The sequence below is a fragment of the Nomascus leucogenys genome, chromosome 13 (assembly GCF_006542625.1).
Source record: "Nomascus leucogenys isolate Asia chromosome 13, Asia_NLE_v1, whole genome shotgun sequence".
Lineage (NCBI taxonomy): Eukaryota > Metazoa > Chordata > Mammalia > Primates > Hylobatidae > Nomascus > Nomascus leucogenys.
The window spans coordinates 4,552,861-4,574,268 of NC_044393.1; the positions used below are offsets into that span (position 1 = coordinate 4,552,861).

Here is a 21,408-nt window from a genome sequence, read left to right on the forward strand (position 1 = left end):
AATACAAATATCCAATGGCTAAACTGAAAAATATGTTTCTTGGCATCCTGTGTGGGTGTTAAAAGGGAAAGGGAGAAGGATATTGCAATGAGGCAAGATCTCCAAGACCCAGTGTGGGGCAGAACCACTCATGGAAGAACCATGAGTGCAGCACATTCCTGTATGCCATTTTCCAAGCAACACAAGTATATAAAACATTAGGAAAAGTCCAAAGGATGCCCCTCAATTCCCAGCAGGGGTAACCTCTGGAGAATGGGAGAAAGAGTTGTCAAAACATAGCTCACCTTTCGAAGAATGCTTCGAGTCTTTGCAAAGGGAATACTGATGCATTAAAAATGCCTTTGCAGGGGAAAAGGTGAACGCAACCTTGGACTCTTTCATTAAATTATAGAATTTAGATGGGAGGAGACAGCTCTGCTTCTTTACTCTGTGTGAGGTTATTCCACAGCTGGAGCTTCAGGTTCAATTTTCAGGAGTCTCACATTAGAGCAGCAGGTGGACAAATAAGGGAGGCCATCTAGGAAGAGCAGGTGAAGGGCCTAGACTTTTCAAAAAGCGACTGAGGTTGTTTCAATATCTAAAACTCCAGGCTGTCTGAAAGCCCTGAGTAACATGCAGCAGGAGAAGATCCCATCAGGAATGATGGATACCAGACCCTTTGGAACCATTGGAAAAAGAATTCTTAAACAGATCTGCCCAAAGACAAGCATGCACTACATCAGGAAGAAGTGAGTCCACCATCAAAAGAGGTATGCAGGCACACACCAGGCCAGCCAAGCAAGGTGCTTACAGAAAATACTCCCTGAGCCCGCCCTTCCTCCACCAAGTTCCCAAGTTCCTTCCAACTTGATGATTCTGATTCTCTTTCTGCCAGAACAGAAACACAATCTGCTTCACACAATCCATAAATACTTAATTGCTTGGTGCTTTTTAGTAAGGTTCTACTGCTCAGAATTGCACATATTTTAGACTTTTCACCTCTGACACCTGTTACCTGGGTCCCATTTAGACCAGTTGCACCAGAGGAGAGCTCAAGCCTGTGCCCTCCCACGCATAACTTAATCACAGACATCCCAGCCCTTCCTCCTCCTTCTCTCATGGACTGGCACCACCTGCCCAACCCTCCGCTCCCACCCACAGAGGCATAAACTTACAGACAGCCAAAAAGCCAAGTCCTCCATAATTTCCATTTCAAGTTTGCTCCCTTTTACTGCCAGGGAGACAAAGGGAGCTGAGAAGGATTCTCATGAGGAGCCACTCAACTTCCATGATTGGAACAGTTGTGGATGCGCCTCTCCAACCCAGAGAAAGGCAATCCATCATGGAGTGCTGAAGGCTGAATCCCCTATTCCTAGTAAAAGGATTAATTAAAGCCTTAAGGGTCTGCCATGGCAGCCTCTGCTTGAAACTCTAAGGAAATTAACCTGCCCTCCCAGATAAAGAAAAGTCAGAGATTTATTCAGGCTGGTACCTTAGTTTGATCAAGTGACACAGTGTCAATAGTCTTAACAAAGAAATCTTCCAATACTTGCCCGGGTTTATTGTTTAAATTTTCAAATGGTGGCGGGGGGGGGGGGGGGGCTCCAGTGCCCACACAGCTGCCTGTAATGGGTCCTCTAGGCAGTTCACCGGGAAGCTCTGATGTGTTCCAGTGAAGGAATCCCTCCCCACAAAGCCAGCCTTCACCCGGGCCCCAGGGATTCTCTCCACTTTGATGCCCACCATTTAACATGATCGAGTCCCCATTTGGGGTCGTTGCATTTAGAGAGAATAAGTCTTCAAAGGCAGGCAAAGCAACTTGTTATCAAAACAGAATCTACGAAGCAATTGTGCTTCTCTAAGATACAAAACTGAATCCTGTGGCTTGATACCAAAACACCAGCTTTGATTCTTTTTTTGAACCCTACATTTCAGAAGCCCAGACTTCTCCCTGTGAAGTGAAAATTGCCTTCTGGTGGAGAGAGGTTTTAATGATCACTTTGCTTCCTGCGTCTCCATGGTGACAGGCGCACACAGCCCACCCCTCCTCCTGCTTTATTAGGCCTTTCTTCCTCTCTGGAAAGTAATCAATCAAGCCCTATAGACGCCTTTGTGACCGGTTTATCACCTAAACAATCAACGCTGCCATGGGGGTGGAAGAGTGGACAGAGTCCACACACTGTCACGAAACCGGGCTCTGTCCTGGCGCACGCCCTTCCTCTCCCTGCCGGCGGCTCTGCCCAGCACACCTGTCCGGGGGGCTAGCGCGCCCAGGTGCGCCAGGCCCCGCTGGAGTCAGGCGCCCGGTGGAAGCCCTCAGCGCGGTGGCCTCAGCTGCGGAGCGCTGCCCTCCAGGAGCGGATGCCCAAGCGGGGACGTCCGGAGCTGGGGCCCGGCCGTGGGGAGGGAGGGAAGGGCCCAGAACCGGCGCTGGGCGGAGGCGGCCACGGGTCTGCCTCTCTTCCCCCAGCCGGTCAGCACCCGAGGAAGGGAAGCCCCCTTCGAGGGGACGGCAGAGCTCACCAGCCAGAGAGGAGGGGAAGCTGCGGGGCCTGGCTCTACCCAGGAAATCAGCTCTTTTATGGACAAAGGGCTCCGAGGCGCCCCAGCCCTGCGAGACTGGGGATAGGAACCGCGGGGCCGAGCGCCGGTTCCTGCCGCGGCTCCCCGAATGCAGGCGGGGCGCGGAGCCGCGCGGGGTCCTGCTCCCAGCACCACCTGCCTCGGGCCTCCCCGACCCCGCCCGCGGCCCCCGCCCAGCCCGTTACCTGGGTTCTCCCCGGCGTCCGCGGAGGAGGTGGCCGAGGAGTCGGTGAGGACGCTGGGGTCACTCTGCGAGCGGCCCCGCGACACGAGGCAGCCGCTCCCGTCCTCCGACGCGGCCATGGGCCCGGCCGGCGCGGGGGCAAGTTAGAGCGAGCCGCGTGGAATCAGAGCATCCGAGGTGGCCAAGGTCACCGGCGAGGGGGCTGGAGGGGACGTCTTTTTAAAAAAGAAAATTAAAAAAAAAAAAAAAAAAAAAAAAAAAAAAAGGCCGGGAAAGGAAAAGAGCTGGAGAAAGACGCCGGGGCCGGGGCTGGCTTCAGGGCGGGGAGACAATAGCCTCGCCGGCTGCAGCCAGGCGCATCCCGGCGTGCGCGGCCTCGCTTTGTTATTTATTCGTGTTTATTCCCATTCTTCAGTCTATATTCCAGGAAAAAAAAAAAAGTTGAACCAGGAAATAAAAACTTTTTCTTGTCAGTGTTTATTGCGTGCTTGGGGCAGGGGGTGATGTCCTGGAATGTCTGGGGGCGCTCCCTCCCCCCACCCCACCCCCCACCCCCCAGGAAAAAAGGGAAAAGGAAGAATCTTTGCTCTTGCAATTGCTTTAATCTGAAAGCTGTTCTTGGAGCATCTGTTGGAAAACATTAGGATTCTCCCATCATGCCGCGCGAGAGGAGCATGACGTCACGGGTGAGGGGCGTGAGAAGGCGCGTGGCCACTAGGAGGGGTCGCACATACCTGGACCGCGCGCAGGGGTTGGGGAGGCGGGGCCGGACCCTGGGTTAGGAGCCGCCCACCCTCCCAAGCCGTGCTCTAGAAACAAGAAAGCTTCCTAGTCCCGCTTCCTCCCCTCCCGGAGGAAAGGGAACCCTGAGGGCCTCTAATTTCCCCAGCAGCTGCAGACAGCTGGTTTCCCTGATCCTTCCTCTCCTGGGACTGGGAGGCCAGTGGGTCCCGACGCGCCCACCCCGGCACCGGAGGGGAGCGACCTGAGGCTTCCTCCCCGCAACCACCTGGCCTGGGCCTGCTAGGGCACCGGACACTCCGAACCCTCCTCCCTGCCGGGGAGGGAGAGGGAAGAGGCCACGGGCGCTTTCCAGTGAGGCTTTTCCGCAGACGCCCTTAGGAACCTGAGGGGCCAGGCAAGGGAGGCAACACCCCCCAGGGCTGCCACTCACAGAGGTGTCCTCCAGGGTGCTAAGGAGCGATTCTCACCACCCCAGCGGTGGTGTGGGGTGAACGCAGGCAGGCAGCTGCTGCTTCCCCAGCCAGGGCAGGGAAGGCAGAAAGTCCAGGAAAGGGGCAGAGACGGGGGCGGAATGGTGGTGTCACCTGGCATGGTCCTGGAAGGTGCCCAGAGGAGGAGGCATTTCAACAGACATCAGGATTCAAGGGCCATAGAGACACCTGGGAGAGGACACCTCCATTTCAATTTCTCAAACAACCCCATGGGGCAGCCCCACTCTGAGTCCCCTTTGCAGGTGCTGGAAGGGGTCGGGGGAAGTGGGGAGAGTTGCTCACCAAGGGTCCTCCTGCTGGGGACAGAGCCCTCCCTAAGGCTGCCCCCATCAGATTAGCACCTACAGCAGGGCCTGGGAGTGCAGTGTGAGCGCAGGCAGTGTGGACGAAATCCCGATTAAGCACCAAGGACATAACTGAGCGGGGTGGTGGTAGGGAGGGGGAATAAAGTGGATGTTCACTCCATACAGAGCTTTGGGCTCTTAGCAGCAGTTATTTCAGCAGCATCAGTCACCTCTAAAGAAAGGACTCATTCATTCATTCAGACTATGTGCAGAGTCGAGTGTGTGCCAGGCACCACACCAGGCATTAGGGACCTAGCAGTGCACAAACACAGAGACGCCCCACCTCCTTGAGTCTTCCGGGAAAGGGGGAGGGTGAAGCCGAGAATGGTCACCAACACACTAATAAGATGCCCAAATAATCATTTAATTACAGTTGGCAATTAACATCAGGAAACAAAGAGGAAACTGGTGGGAAACTGCTAGGAATAGATACGTTTTATCCATATAAAAATGTGCTGGCTGGATGTGGCCTGCCAGCCTTGGACTGAGCATTTTGCAGGGGGACCTCATTCCTTCCTACAACTGCCCTGGTAGGTGAGAGCTACTGTGGTCTCTACTTTTGAGATGAGGGCAACTTCAAGAGGTGAGCACTCTTGCCCAGGTCACAAGCCAGCACGTGGAAGAGCTGGGCCACAGCCAATGCTCTTGGCCCAGGGTCTCTCCAAGTGGGTCTTCAACACCTCCCACTCCAAGTCCCCAGGGGCTGTCCTGACACACTGAGTACCGGCCCCATGGGAAGGTTTCTGAATCCTTGCCCCCAGCCATGCCTTGGGCCCCTTCCAAGTCTGGGTGAGTGAACACCTGAGACAGTTTAGTTCCATTGGAAGGAAGCCTGCAGCTGACCTAGCCGTAGCAGGTGCAGAGATGGTGGGGACAGGCAGGAAGGGATAGAGGCCAGAGACTGGCTATAGGTGGGGGAGAGGAGAAAGGTCACACCAGAGGTCTCCAGCTGTCTGTCATTTGCCAACCATCCCTATGTTTTTTAGCCTTCCCTATTTAAAACCTATCCTTCCATTGCCTTAAGATCTGTCTTTAAATCAACTCTTTGCACTTAAATATATTTTTTCTTTTCTTTCTCTCTCTCTCTTTTTTTTTGAAAGAGTTTTGCTCTGTTGTCCAGGCGGGAGTGCAGTGGCTATTCACAGGGGCAGTCATAGTGCACTACAGCCTCAAGCTCCTGGGCTCAAACAATCCTCCCACCTCAGCCTTCTGAGTACTTGGGAGTACAGGTGTGCACCTCCACACTTGGCCGACATGCATGTTAAAGGAAGCCTTCGATAGGACTGATGGAGCACAGCCTCGCTGGCTGGCATTGGTGGGAGGGACCACAGCACTAACTCAATACCTGAGTCCACTCTTGGCCTGAGCTGTCTCCTGTGTGGTTAAAAAGGGCCCAAGGGTGAGAGAGGAGTTCAGCCAGGCAGGCAGCGAATAGAGACATCCTCCTTAATGTTACCATAAAGACGAAGACCAGAAGGAACTTTCTATCTAAGCCAATGTTACTGCCTTGTCCGTGTACCACCAAAAATTATCCCTGGTCCCTTCACATGGTCTACACTGCAGCACCCATTCACCTGCCCCACCAAACTGTGTATGGATGAGGGTTAAAAACATATAAAAGGATAAGACTTGGCATTTGAGCTCAGGAGCCCACATGGAGTGGGGAAGCAGAAGATGAGATGCAACCAAGTTTTATTTCTTAGAAGTATATATTTTAGCAAAGCACTGTGGTCTGCTAAAGGTAGGTAGAGCTGGAGCTGTTCCTTATATTATTCTTTGGCTTTGAGATGTTCCATACTAAAAATAGTTTTAAATTTAAAAAAAGTTAGGAATCCCACCTCTACTGATCAATAGAAAATAATAAGGTCTCCGGGTAAATTGCCTGCAGGAGAGACTTTGGCCTTCAAAGTCGGTCATCTCCAGACCATGACCGGCTGGAGCCCTGTAAGGATCTGGTACCCAAGGTGTGTGACAGGCACCTGTTTGGAGGAGGGTTTCTAGCCTTGAGGGCCCACAAGAGGTTTTTGTGAAAGTCACCAACTGTCCCTCCTCAACAAGATCCCTGGCAAGGGGTGGATTTGGAAGGCCATTGCAGAAACCCTATTGGAATGAACAAAGCTTCATAATGGCCAAAAAATTACAAACAACCTAAATGTCCATAGACTGATAAATGGGTAAACAAAATGTGGTCCATTCTTACTGTAGGACAATATGCAGCCATGAAAAGGAGGGACACACTGATACGTGCCACAATCACGTGCAGATGAACCTGGAAAACATTACACAAGTAAAAGAAGCCAGTGGTAGAAGGCCACGTGCCACATGAACCCAGTTATATGCAATGTCCATCAAATCAGAAAGCAGATCTGTGGATGCTGAGGATGGGGAGTGGGGGAAGAGAGGGGCTGACTGCGAATGGGTACAGAGTTTCTTTTTTGAGTGCTAGAAATGTTCAAATGTTCTAAAATTAGATTATGGTGATGGTTTTATAACTCTGTAAATATACTAAAAACCACTGAATTTTATACTTTAAATGCGTGAACTTAATGATATGTAAATTCTTTCAATAAAGCTTTCTTTAAAAAAAAAAAAAAAAGCAGATAGAGGCACTAGGCTGAGCTTTGAATTTGGAGGACTGGGTTCCGCTTCTTGCCCTGGTGGATATAATCACACTGAAACCCTCCCTGTCTCCACCCAGATTCCAGATCAGATAGAAGCTCATCGAAGGACCCCCCTTCTGCCCCTTGATCTCCTTGATCTGAAAACCCAAAGCCATTTCCTGACTCAGGGCAGCTCCGATAACCCAGCACCGCTCCCTGAAGAACACAGAGATGGGACAGAGTCAGTCCAAATTGCCCAAATCCTTTTCAAAACTCACAAAACTGCAAAGGCAAAGGCGGTTTCCTCTGCCCAGGGGCAGCCAGGGAGCACATCACTGCAAAGGTGGCTCAGGGATGGCAGACTGCCTCCAACACACAGCGCATGTATGAGGTACCCCCGCTCATTAGGGAGTGGTGAGGAATGGTACCCCAAGACCAATTCCAACCCTACACACCTCCCCAGTTGGTCTCATTCTTAAAACAGGTACAGACCAATGGATGCATCCAACTACCCAATATTTCCTAAGCATCTATTCTGTGCCCAAACAGGCACTTTGCCAGGAATACCACCATGAATGAGATATGATTGCACATTGGCTTTGTGGAGCTTGAGGTCTAGCACAGAAGACAAGATTGACTAATATGAATCAAAGGATCAATTAATTTCAGTGAGCGCAGCGTGCAGGATGCCTCATCTGGAGCAGTGAGGGAGCCTGGTTTGAAGAAGCGATGCTCTGGAAGTGCACGGGCAAATGGAAGCCAACTGGACATGCAAGGGAGGAAGGGTGCCCCGGGCAGAGGGAAGAGCCTGAGCAAAGACCACGAGGTGGGAGCAGCATGGAGCCCTGGAGTCCCTGCAAAGAGGCCAGAGCAAGGGTCTGCAGCCACAGAGAGGGGACGACCCAGACCATGCACCATCTCACGGACTCAGGAAGAGCCTGATTTTGTTCCAAGGATGGTGGAAAGCCACTGAGGCAGTGGTGGGTCTCCAGAGCATCCTTCTGGCTGCTGTTAGAGAAGGGACACGTGGGGCAAGGGAGGAAGCAGCGGGATGGACCAGGAGGCTGGAAATCATCCTGGTGGGTGGTGGCAGCAGCTTGGCCCAGCAGGAATAGGCAGAGGCACCCAGCAGGCTGGACTCGGTGTCCTCTGAAGGTGGCTCCCACAGGTTTGCAATGGATGAGCTATGGGTGACTACAGAGAGAAGCCAAGGATACCTCCAGGGTTTTTTTGTTTTGTTTTGTTTTGTTTTCTAGTTAACCATTTATGAGGTGGGTAGAATTGAGGTAACCAGCAAAGCTGATATTGACAACAGGGTGGGTGTGATGCTATTTCCTGGGTGGGGAGGATCAGATCAGGGAGGGATGAGGCAGAAAAGAGGAGGAGCCCCGTTTGACAAGCAGCCTTTGGGGTGATGTGGAAGAGTCTGCTGCCCTGGCTCAGCAACCATCGATACTCACAGGCACCGTCTACTTGATCAGGGCAGGCAATGGAAGGGCACACGCTCATACCGGTTGCAGATGAGCATGGTCACGGTTCCATCGTGGCCTTTCCATGGCTCAAGGGGCAAGTGTTAAACCAACTGTGGTGGTGGCTCTCCTGAGACCAACCCGCTGTGGGGCTTCAGCTCCAGGTAAACCCAACTTCTGAAGGGCCCTTCCAATCCAACCAAACATACTTTAAAGGCATCCAGAGTGTGTGGCAATGGGATTGTACATTGAAACCAACCACTGGCCTGAGGCTGCTTCTTGCAGGCACTTAGACGGTTAGCTCAATTCTGCAGTTTTCTTATGCTACCAACTGCTTTCCTAGGGCCCTGGAGAGCTGATGGGCCAAGAACCTGGATGGTGGCAATGTCAGCTCCACAGGCACGGAATGTGCCTGGGAGGTCGTAGTCTCCCAGTACATAAATATCCGTTGATGAATAAATGAATGAATGTGCATGGCGGAGCCTAGCCGGGCAACTGCCCTGCTCCAGGAGTGAAGGTTCAGCCTCCCCACAGCCCAAGCTGGCTCCAGGCTTTGTGGGACTGAGGGGCTCACGCTGCCTGTGCTGCCTCAGTCCCCCAGGACAATCTGGGTTCTTCTCTGGGACTCCAGGGAACTCTTGTTCACCCTTAATGTAAAAATAACTCATTCAGCAAACTTCAAATGCTTACGAAGAACTGCTCAAGCCACCCTCTCAGGCTAAACTCATAGGGGACCATCCAAAGAGAAGCAAGAAGGCAAAACACCAGTGTGGGAGTTCCAGGACCCAAGGAAAGATGAAGGCAAAACCACCACTCTGGCAGAGGCCAGGTTCGTCAGGTGGGCAGCCGCGCCCTCTGCTGGTCACCTGGAAAAACAACACCTGAAGTAGTGGCGGGTGGGATTGGTCCTTGGACCTGGCTTGATGACATAGCCTTGAACTTCACTTCCTGCACCTTTGACCACATCCCTGAGGGACTCTCTACCTACAGCTGTGACCATAGACTACCCAGAGTGGTGCTCAATGCAATGCCAACCAAGGCTTTTTAAAAACAACACACCCAGCTCTTCTAGAACCAAATCCCTGATTTCACCATTCACGGCCTCTGCCCTGAAGGGCACTGGCAGCCAGAGTCGCCCTGAAAAAATGTGGTGTGAGCATCCCATGGCTTCCTGGAGATGTGCCCAGCCTTCCTTGGGGTCAAGTCCACTCAAGCTGTCTAGGGCAGGAGCCACAGACCCAGGCACAAGATCAGGTCCCAACATTTTCTGACTGTGTGGCCCTGCTGAGCCTCGGTGTATACTTGAGAAGAAGAAAACCTAGCTTACAGGGTTTGGGCATTTGACGTAGCACAGAGAAGCCCTCAGTACGCTTTCACCATTAGCAGAACAAAAAGTTCCTTGTGAGAGACCATCTGCCCTTTGATATTCTCCTTCCGTGCCCCCAGCACATCCAGGTGACTGGGAGAGGGGCCTATGAGGCAGCAGAGATAGAAGACAGAACCCAGAGCAGAGAAACACAACCCGAGGCAGGGAGGCTTTCGACAGGGAGGGTGGAAAGCAGCCCCACTGGCCCCTGCACTCTTGTGTCATGGGCCACTGACCCATCTTGTATGTTGTCAGCACAAAGCTATAGACCTCCAGGTGACTTTTCCTCCATCCTGGGTCCCCCCACACAGTGACAGATACTGCATGCTCTGACTCTAGCTAACGAAAGGAGAGGAACAGGCTTCTGGGGCCTCTGGGAACGACTGCTGATAGACAGAGAGAGCCACTTACAGAAAAAGCTTTTGTCACCATTGCAGGTGCAGTTTGCAGTCCTGACTGCATTCCTGCTTCCTGCCCTGGAGTGCCCTGTGGGGCCTGGAACTACAGCAGCCAGCCTGTGACCCTGCAGCAACACACACGAGGATGAAACGCTAACAGCAGAGAAAGACCTTGCACCTGTCTCCCTCCTGATCTCTTGTAAAGGCGCCAAACATCCTGCTGGGATAGGCCTCTGATAGTAGGGTTTTCATTTACTTAACACTTCGCTCTTACCACGTGCCAGCCATTGTTCTAAAAACTTTACAATGATTGACATGGCTAATGCTGAAACTACCCAAATCAGGTAGAACTGTGATTTTCCCATTTAGCAAATGAGGAAAACGAGAGGCAAAGTTCTTAAGTACTTGCCCCAGGTCACAAACCTACAAAGCCAGGACTGGATCCCATGTCCTCAGCTCCAGAGCCCAGGCTGTTATTGCATCAAATATACCCCAACTCACACAGGCAGGAACTTCATGCTTTTGTTGGGCCCCCCGAAAAGTCACTGACTTGATGATGATAAAGGAGGAGGAAGTATGAAAGGAAGAGGAGGAGGTAACAAGATTAATGCTGATAGCATTTTTGTAGATCCTAGAGCTTACCAAGGACCTCGCATGCATTGATTTATAATCTTGTGAGGTTGGAATAATCATCCTCTTTTTACAAACAGTGAAGTTGAGGCTCAGACAGGGTATCTAACAAGGGTTACCAACAGGACAGAAAAGGACTCCTACATTCCTTCCATAATACCAGCTCCAGCTCCTTCCTCTGGCCTCCCCAACCCACCAAAATCTCTACCAGCAACCCCAGCTTACAAAGCAGACATTTGCTCAACAAACATGCACCAAACACTGACTCCATGCCAGGCCCTGTCCTGTGTGCCATCAGGCATGGGATGGCTTGGCCCAGTCTGCGTGGTGAAGGGGTAAGCCGTGTCCAACACCATCACAGCATGGAGAGGTAGGAGTGTACGGAGCCACTGGCCAGGCTGGGAAGCTCAGGGAAGCTCCAGGAAATGGCCTTTCATTGGTGCCTGCACGTGACCTATATTTGTTGAGTACCTGCTATGCATCAGGCACTGGTGATCCAGCAGTACCCAAAACAGATGCAAAAATACACCACCGCCCTGCTGAGCAGACCTTGGAAGGACACAGAGGAATTTGCTGAGCAGACACACAAACTATGTATGCCAATGTCCAGAGGTATTACACGCAGAATAACTCATCCACATCAAAGATAATTGTCAGACAATAAAATGTTTTTGAAGTTTTTAACCTAAGAATTTGAACAGGCATTAAATTGTGCTATATTCACAAAATGAAATACCATACAACAGTGAAATTAACCAGACAAAAACCCGGGTAGGTATCACAATATTCTGTTAAAGAAGACTATGTTCTATCTCATTCCATTTACAGAAGGTTCAGTACCAGGGCCGGGCATGGGGGCTCATGCCTATAACCCAGCACTTTGGGAGGCCAAGGTGGACAGATCTCTTGAGGTCCGAAGTTCAAGACCAGCCTGGTCAACATGGTGAAACCCTGTCCCTACTAAAAATATACACACACAAAAATTAGCCAGGCATGGTGCTGTGTGCCTGTAGTCCCAATTACTTGGGAGACGGAGCCAGGAGAATCGCTTGAATCTAGGAGGTGGAGGTTGCAGGGATCCAAGATCATGCCACTGCACTCCAGCCTGGGCAACAGAGTGACCTCTGTCTGAAAAAAGAAAACAAAGAAAAATAAAAACCAAACAACACTACTTGATGATGTTAGACTGCAGAGAATAGCTACCCGTGGAGGAGGGGTTTTGTTAAGAGCGGACACGAGGGGGCTTTGGGATCCAGGTTATATTCTGCTTCTTGAACTGCGTTCTGCCTACAGAGGTGTGTTCACTTGGTGAAAATTCATCAAGATGAATGTTTACGGTATCTGCACTTTTTAACAGGTATCTTACAGTTAAGAGTAAAAAATAAAAGTAAAGAAGAAAGGCAGAGCAGACTTCAGAGCAAGAGAAGCTACCAGGGACAACAAAGGGCATTACATAATGATAAAGGAGTCAATTCTCCAAAAAGACATAACAATCCATAACATGTACGCACCTAATAACAGACGTCAAAATACATGAGGTAAAAATAGACAGAACTTCAAAGAAAAAAAATAGATGAATCCAGGATTAAAGTTGGTGACCGCAACACCCGTCTATCAGAAACGAACAGACCCATCAAGCAGAAAATCAGTAACGACAGAGTTGAACTCAACAGCACCATCAATCAACTGGATGTAACAGACATCTATAAACCACTTCATCCAACAACAGTAGAATACCCATTCTTCTCAAGCTCACATGAAATATTCACCAGGATAGACCACATTCTGGGACACAAAATTCACATTAACAAATGTATTTATTTATTTATTATTTTTGTTCTTATTTTGAGAGGCTGGAGTGTGGTAGCGTAATCTTGGCTCACTGCAACCTCCACCTCCCAGGTTCAAGCCATTCTCCTGCCTCAACCACCCGATTAGCTGGGACTACAGGCGTGCGCCACCATGCCGGGCTAAGTTTTGTATTTTTTAGTAGAGATGGGGTTTCACCGTATTGGACAGGCTGGTCTCGAACTCCAGACCTTGTGATCCACCTGTCTCGGCCTCCCAAAGTGCTGGTATTACAGGTGTGAGCCACCACGCCTGGCACAGTAACAAATTTAAAAGAAATTACACAACATCTGCTCTCAGGCCACAGTGAAATTAAACTAGAAATTACTAACAAAAAGATAACTGGAAAATCTCAAAACGTGGAGATTGAACAACACACCTCATGTGCCACATAGGTCAAAGAAGAAATCTCGAGTGAAATTTAAAAATATTTTGGACTGAACAAAAATAAAACACAACTTATGAAAATTTGTGAGTGCAGTGAGAACAATGTTTAGAGTGAAATTTGTAACACTGAATGTATATCCTAGAAAAGAAGAAAGATCTAAAATCAGTTATCTGAGGTTCTACCTTAGTAAACTAGAAAAAGAAGAGCAAATTAAATCCAAAGCAAGCAGATACAAAACTAATAAAAAATTAGAGCATAAATCAATGAAATTCAAAACAGAAAATCAATAAAGAAAATCAATGAAACCAAAACCTGGTACTTTGACAAAACATCAATAAAATTGTTAAGTCTGTAGCCAGCTTAACTAAGAAAGTGAGAGGACACAAGTTACTAATAGCAGAAGTGAAAGAGGGAACACACATTGCAGACCCCATGAACATTAAAACGATAATGACAGAATACTCTGAACAATTCTATGTCCACAAATTTGATGACCTAGATGAAAGGAACTGACTCCTTGAAAGACACAATCTGACAAAACTCAGACAGGTTTTCAACATTGTGTGTCTGTTTAACATTGTTCAAGTTCAACTAATGCCATAAGACAGGAAAAGGAAAAATAAAAAGTACCTAGATTAGGAAGGAAGAAATAAAACTGTCTTCATTCACAAATGACATGAAAATCTATGTATAAAATAAAAAAAAAACTCGACCAAAAAGCCTCCTGAAACTAATAAATTATTGTAGCAAGGTTGCAAGATACAAGGATAACATACAGAAGTTAATCTCTTTCTATAAACCAGCAATGAGCAAGTCACCCCCCAAAAATAAAATACCTGGGTATACATCTAACAAAATATGTATAAGATTTGAGGAAAATGACAAAACTCTGATGAAAGAAATCCAAGAACCAAATAAATGGAGAGAGAATCCATGTTCATGGATGGGAAGGCTGCTTAATATTGTCATGTCAGTTCTTCGCTATTTGATCCATAAAGTCAATGCAATCTCAGTCAAAATCAGTTGTGACTATTCACAAACTGAATCTCAGATTTATATGGAGCGGCAAAAGGCCTAGAATACCCAACACACTGTTGAAGGAGAAGAACAAAGTTGGAGGACTGGCATTCCCAACTTTAAGACTTACTATAAAGCTACATTAATCAAGACAGTGTGATACTGGCAGAAAAACAGACAAATAAATCAGTGGAATTGAATAGGGAGCTCAGGAATTGATCCACATAAATATAGTCAACTGATTTTTGACAAAGGATCCAAGACAATATAATGGAGAAAAGGAAGTCTTTTCAACAAATGTTCTCAAACAAGAGGATATCCACATGCAGAAAAATAACTGAATCTAGACACAAGCCTTAAAGCCTTCACAAAAATTAATTCAAAATATACCATAGAACTAAATGTAAAACATAAAACTGTAAAACTCCTAGAAGATAATACAGGATAAAAGTCTAGAAAACCTTAGGTTTTGTGAGGACTTTTTAGATGCAATATTACGGCATAATCCTTGAAAGAAATAATTGATATACTGGACTTCATTAAAATAAAAAAAGTCTACTTTGTACAGACACTGTCAAGAGATTGAAAAGAGAAGCTGAAGACTGGGAGAAAATATTTGTAAAACACATACCTAATAAAGGACTGTTATCCAAAATATACAAAGAACTCTTGAAACTCAACAGGAAGAGAATGAACAATTTGATTTAAAAATGGGCCAAAAGCCTGAATAGATCACCTCACCAAAACAACCTACAGATGCTAAATAGTACATGAGAAGATGCTCCAAACATTATGCCATTAGAGAAACGCAAACTGAAACCACAATGAGAGACCATTGCTCACCCATCAGAATGGCCAAAGTCCAGAACACTGACAATACCAAATGCTGGTGAGAATGTGGAGCAACAGGAACTCTCATTCACATTCACTGCTGCTGAGAATGCAAAATCGTGCAGCTACTTTAGAAGACAGCTTGGTGGTTTCTTACAAAACTAAAACTCCTCTTACCACACGATCCAGAAATTGCCTTCCTTGGTATTTATACAAAGATGTTGAAAACTCATATCTACACAAAAACCTGCACACGGATTTTTATAGCAACTTTATTCATAATTGTCAAAATTTGGAAGCAACCAAGATGTCCTTCAGCAGGTGAGTAGACAAACAAACTATGGTAGATCCAGACATTGGAATATTATTCAGTACAAAAAAATGAGCTATAAAGCCATGAAATGATATGGAGGAAATGTAAATGCATATTGCTCAGTGAAAGAAGCAGATCTGAAAAGACCACACACTGTATGATTCCAACTCTATGCTGTTCTTGAAAAAGGCAAGATTATGGAGACAATAAAAAGATGAGTGGATGCCAGGTGTTGCAGAGAAGGAAGAGAGGAATGAATAGGTAGAGCACAGAGGATTTTTAGGGCAGTATCTCTATGATACTATAATGAGGGGTAGGTGTCATTATAAATTTGTCTGAAAATTGAATGATTTTGTCTTTAAAAAAATGAATGAAAAAAACTACCATCAGAGTGAACAGGCAACCTACAGAATGGGAGAAACTTTTTGCAATCTACTCATCTGACAAAGGGCTAATATCCAGAATCTACGAAGAACTCAAGCAAATTTACAAGAAAAAAACAACCAACCCCATCAAAAAGTGGGCAAAGGATATGAACAGACACTTCTCAAAAGAAGACATTTACGCAGCCAACAGACACATGAAAAAATGTTCATCATCACTGGCCAAAGAAATGCAAATCAAAACCACAATGAAATACCATCTCACACCAGTTAGAATGGCAATCATTAAAAAGTCAGGAAACAACAGGTGCTGGAGAGGATGTGGAGAAACAGGAACACTTTTACACTGTTGGTGGGACTGTAAACTAGTTCAACCATTGTGGAACACAGTGTGGAGATTCCTCAAGGATCTAGAACTAGAAATACCATTTGACCCAGCCATCCCATTACTGCATATATACCCAAAGGATTATAAATCATGCTGCTATAAAGGCACATGCACACGTATGTTTATTGCAGCACTATTCACAATAGCAAAGACTTGGAACCAACCCAAATGTCCAACAATGCTAGACTGGATTAAGAAAATGTGGCACATATACACCATGGAATACTATGCAGCCATAAAAAAGGATGAGTTCATGTTCTTTGTAGGGACATGGATGAAGCTGGAAACCATCATTCTGAGCAAACTATCACAAGAACAAAAAACCAAACACCACATGTCCTCATTCATAGGTGGGAATTGAACAATGAGAACACTTGGACACAGGAAGGGGAACATCACACACTGGGGCCTGTTGTGGGGTAGGGGGAGGGGGGAGGGATAGCATTAGGAGATATACCTAATGTAAATGATGAGTTAATGGGTGCAGCACACCAACATGGCACATGTATACATATGTAACAAACCTGCACATTGTGCACATGTACCCTAGAACTTAAAGTACAATTAAAAATAAATAAATAAAATTAAAAAAAATTTAAAAATGTATGAATTGTTCTAAAGAATGAGTGAATGTACATCACCAATGATACATCCTAATGTAAACCATGGACTGCGGGTGATCTTCCTGCGTCCATGTGGGTGCATCACTTGTAACAGATGTACTGCGCTGGTGGGGGATGTTGATAATGTGTGGGGCTATGCATGTTGGGATGGGGGTCTATGGAATATCCCTGTACCTTCCTCTCAGTTTTGCTGTGAACCTAACACTGGTCTTAGAAAGAAAGAAGGGTCAAGGTTTAGAAATACTGGTGCAAAGGCCTGAGTGGAATAAGGGAATCAGCCATAGGCACAGGGCTCTCTAAGGAAAGAGCATGCCAGGCGTGGGAAACAGCACACACAAAGGTCCTGCGATGAGATCTGCTTGGAAGACATCTGTAGGCTCATACATAGCAACTACTGTGATACACTGTTAATAGAAATATCAAGGTGTGCGGAAGCATACACAGAATAGGAATGGTGTGTGTGTGTGTGTGTGTGTGTGTGTGTGTATTTCAAAAGCCACACACAAAAGTTTTGTGTAGACTTTCCAGAAGGATTCAGAGGCAACACTGGTGACCTCTTAGAGCCACGGCACTTCTCTGGGAGCAGCCAGAGAAGACCCAGAGGCCTAGAGAGTTGAGGGGTGAGAGAAGCTGATTTTTGCCTTACGTCCTACTGTATTCTTTATATTTTTACCATATATATCTATCGCTTTATAGAAAAACAACACAGAATAAAGTAACAGAGGCCTTGGCCCTGCTGCGGCAACACTCTCGGCCCTTTAACATTCACCGTTCTCCCAAGGCCATGGGCGAAGGGTCTGGAGAGCTTTGCAGAAATGGAGTCTCAGTGGATCTCAGTGGGTCTCAGTGGATGAGATCAGCCATGAGCTCTCCCCCAATGGCACTGCACTGTGGGAAAAAGAAGGCAGAATCCCCTAAAGAAAGGAATTCGTCCTGGCCCCCATGATGAGGAGCTGGAGTTGCTGGTGCCTCAAAGCGGTCCCTGGTCCACCTCACCCAAAAACACTTCAGCTGTCTTCCTGAGGCCTCAGCTTCCTCATCTGTACCCTAAAATACCCACCAAGTTCCCCGCATGGTGTCACTCAGGAAGATGTGGAGGCCAAGACCAGAGCGGGGAGATGAGTGGGGAGCCTTGCCCGGGTGGAGACCTGCGAAGTGGACGCTGACGGGAGCCACCGGAAGTGGGGAACTGAAGCACTGGGGCCCCGTGGGAGGGACTCTGATGGGACTCTGATGGCTCAGCCTGGAGGGAGGAGCAGGTGCCTTCGGAGAGGATGAGATGTGTCTATGCGAGGGATGGGAATGGCCAGAACCCTGTCAAGGGCAGGCTGGGGCTGGTGCAAATTACTGGGGAGGCTGCCTCATCCCTGGCGCTGCACCATGTGCTAGAATGTTCTACGAGAATGAAGATGGTGTACGTGGCACTGTCCATCATGGAAGCCACAAGTGTTGAGAATGCTTAAAATGTGATGCATGCTGCAGAGGACCTGAATTTTTAATTTCATCTCATTTTAGTTCATTTAACATTCAAATAAATTTCAATAGCCACATATGGGACATGGGTCCTGCATAGGACAGCACAGCACTCAGAGATGACGATGATTAGGTCATGAGGGCCCCACCCTCATCAGTGATAAGTGCCTTATAAAAGAGGGTCCAGGGAGCCCTGTGTACACCTTTCGCTTGTGAGGACGTAGCAGCAAGGAACCACCTCTGAGCAACTGGCACTCACCAGACAGCAAATCTGCCGGCACCTTGATCTTGGACTTTGCAGCCTGCAGAACAGTGAGCAATAAATTTCTGCTGTTTCTAAATTATCCATCTAAGATATTCTGTTGTTGCAGCCAAAAAAGTCTAAGACAGGAACCAGCAGAGCTCCTCGAGGCCACAGATCCAGGGAGCAGGAGGACTGGCGTGGATCTGTCCCCTCAGGCCTCCTTCTTAACCACCAGGCTTTACCCCCTGACCCCAGTGAAGGAAAGAATAAACAAACAAACAGGCAAAGTTGAAAGTCTAACACCTGGTGAAACAGGCACTGCAGATGCTGGATGGGACTGAAACCAGCAACCAGGATGACTGGCTGCATCTGCCCAAATAGAAAATGTCCTGTCCCAGCTCATCCAGTTCTTGTCATCTACTCCAGAGAAACCCCAAACACAGGAAGGTATGCATGAGGCCGATCAAGTGGAAACAACCTAAACATACCTCAAAGCAGAACGGCTGCCCTGTGGTATATCCACACTAGGGAATAGCACTCAGCGGCTTCCTTGTACTGCAAAAGATCTTTGTAGTCTAACATCATTGGAGCTCTTATTTCCTGGGTTAGTAAATAACATAACAATGCCATCATCACTCATGGAGCACACACACTCACGCACACACATGCACACATGAGTGCACACACACTCACCAGTACCATAGATTCCCACAGATACATATGACTATGGAAGCACAGGGTGGATGCTCTGGGCATCCCCGTCCTCCATGGTGAAACAGCTGCCTACAGAAGCGGAGAGAAGAGCCTAGAGTCCACGATGGCGACTGTCCGAGCTCCCTGTGCCCCTACTCAAAATGCTTTCATTTTTGCCAGAAGGAGGAGATCATGAAATACTTACATAATTAGAATGTTAATAATAAATAAAAGAGCAAATCTATAACCCTCTTCTAGAATTAGCATTGTTGTACACACTTTTAGGTGTTTACTTCTTTTCTTTAACTTTTAAAGGAAGATCTTTCATGTTTAAATAATGCCCCTTGTCACCCAAACATGTTCTCCTTCTGCCAGTTCAATGTGGACGTTTCCTATGTTTCCTGGATTTATATACTTAAGACAGTTGTTTCTTTTCCCAGCAGAGTCCATGGAGCTGGGCTTACGGACTCACTACAGCACAGATTCGTGCCACCAGCACCGCATCGCAGCAACTGTAGATTAAGTACTTTACAGAGTAACCATTCAAAAGCAGTCTCGTAGCCCGAGCTATAAATTACAGAAAATCCACAGCACTAGGCTTATAGGTAGTGCTTTAAAAATAGATCTTACGTTCTGCAGCCGTAGCAATGATGATCCCGAGAATCAACCTGTACAAAGCTATAAATAGTGACGGCCGTCCGTGTTTGCACAGAAGCTGTGATCTCTCTCGGCGCCCACCATTCATTAAAACCGATGCGCGCACTGAAGCTGGTGGGTCCGCCGGGATTTTGCATTTGGGGAAAGCAATTATTTAGGCAATTAAATTCTGGCGCCCTCACCGGCCTTCGCCCTGAGATATTAACAATAGTGCAAAGGTTTTCCAAAGCCCACGGGGGAATAACATTCACTTCTCTATTTGGCAGAGGGCTCTGCCGTCCCGCAACTTTGGGTGTGACAAAGATTACCCTGGTACTTCAGGCTGCAGTTTGGGGTCACGGACCCTGCTGGTTCTTTTCAATTGCTACTTGGGGGAATCTGTGAGTCTATACCCTGTGGCATAAAAGGAGCCTCTCTGTTCCTGGGGATGGGCCCTGGGGGGCCGTCAGCAGCTGGGAGTGAAGGTGCAGACATTAGAACAGGGTAGGTTCTGCTCCCATGGAAACCTGGGACTCACAGCAAAGATGGGAAATAGACCCTTCATTCGGCAATGGGCCTGAAGACTGCAGACTCGCCAGGCTGGAGGAGTGTCCCTGAGACGCAGGCTCTGTTTTATATTTGATCATTTGAGTCTCTCATTCGTTGATTCATGTGCCCACTCATTCAACCAGTATTCACTGAGCACAGGGCCTGTGCCAGGCATGGGGGCCAGGCCGCGGGGGTGGGGAGTGGTAGGGCAAGAGTAGCAAGCACAGGGCAGTTGGAGAGGCTGAGAAGCAGCCAGGGGTGAGGGGTGGGGCAGTACTGGGGAGATAGCGGGAGGCTGAGGATGGGGACAGGCCTCAGGACTCAAAGGGCCTCTTGACCCAGCATGAGTAGAAGCATGGATCTTATCTTGGGAGAGACAGGAAACCTGGGAGGGTCTCCAGCCAGGAAGAGCTGAGAGCAGATTGACCTCTCCTGGAAGGGTGCTGGGGCCGCCAGATAGAGGATAAAGTGGACGACAGCAGAGATGCCCCAGGGACCAGGGGGGCGGGGCTGCTGCATCGGACAGGGAGAGATGGGGCAGCCTGGACGGGGACAGGGGCAACGGAAATGCTGAGCAAGGGGGCACATCCCAGATTTGTTTTAACTATATTCAACCAAGTCTTTTTATCAAAAGCACCCTGCAGCTAAATCTGTAATAAATGAACAAACTTCCTATGCACTATGACTGCTACAAATCAGAGTCTCACATATGAGTTTATGTGCTGTTTAAATGAGAGGTTGTTTGTTTTACTGTGAGGTTCCTCCAGGTAGCCCTCAGCCACTATGAGGTTCCTCCAAGCAGCCCTCAGCCACTTACCCACAGTAAGGACAGCAGAATTTGAGAGCCATTCATTCCCTCAGGACTCCTGACCCCCGGTGACCTGATCAAGCACCAATGTAGGCACCAATGTGAAGGCCTTTGCAGCTGGGATCAGGATTATAATCAGGAGACCTGAAGATATGGAGATGAACCTGGAGGACCCGATGGGCCCCATGGAATCACTTAGGAAGCAGAGGGGAAGGCAGGAGTGGACAGGGTGGAAGGGAAGGATGAAGGCTGAGAGGATTCAGCCACCCTTGCTGGCCTTGAAGGTAGACATGAGCCAGGGAAGGTGGTGGCCTCTAGAGCTGAGAACCAAAATGACCTGGGCCCCAGTCCCAGCCCCAGCCCTGGCTCCAGCCCCGGCTCCAGCTGACAGCCAGCAAGAAAATAGGGACCTCAGTCCTACAGCCT

General features: G+C 48.1%; 1 protein-coding gene across 3 annotated transcripts in view; it reads right to left on the reverse strand.

Moving 5' to 3' along the window:
* The window catches only part of PHACTR3 (phosphatase and actin regulator 3), a 272,059-nt gene that overhangs the window by 240,485 nt on the left and 10,166 nt on the right, over positions 1-21,408 (reverse strand). Inside the window, exon 1 of one of the 3 annotated variants that reach the window (XM_003277518.2) lies at positions 2,748-3,373. The exons of the other annotated variants lie outside the window; for them this stretch is intronic. Coding sequence (XP_003277566.1) covers positions 2,748-2,865 — 118 coding nt within the window. The 5' untranslated portion in view covers positions 2,866-3,373. Of the gene's footprint in view, positions 1-2,747; positions 3,374-21,408 lie in introns of those variants that run through there. 3 annotated transcript variants of the gene reach the window in all.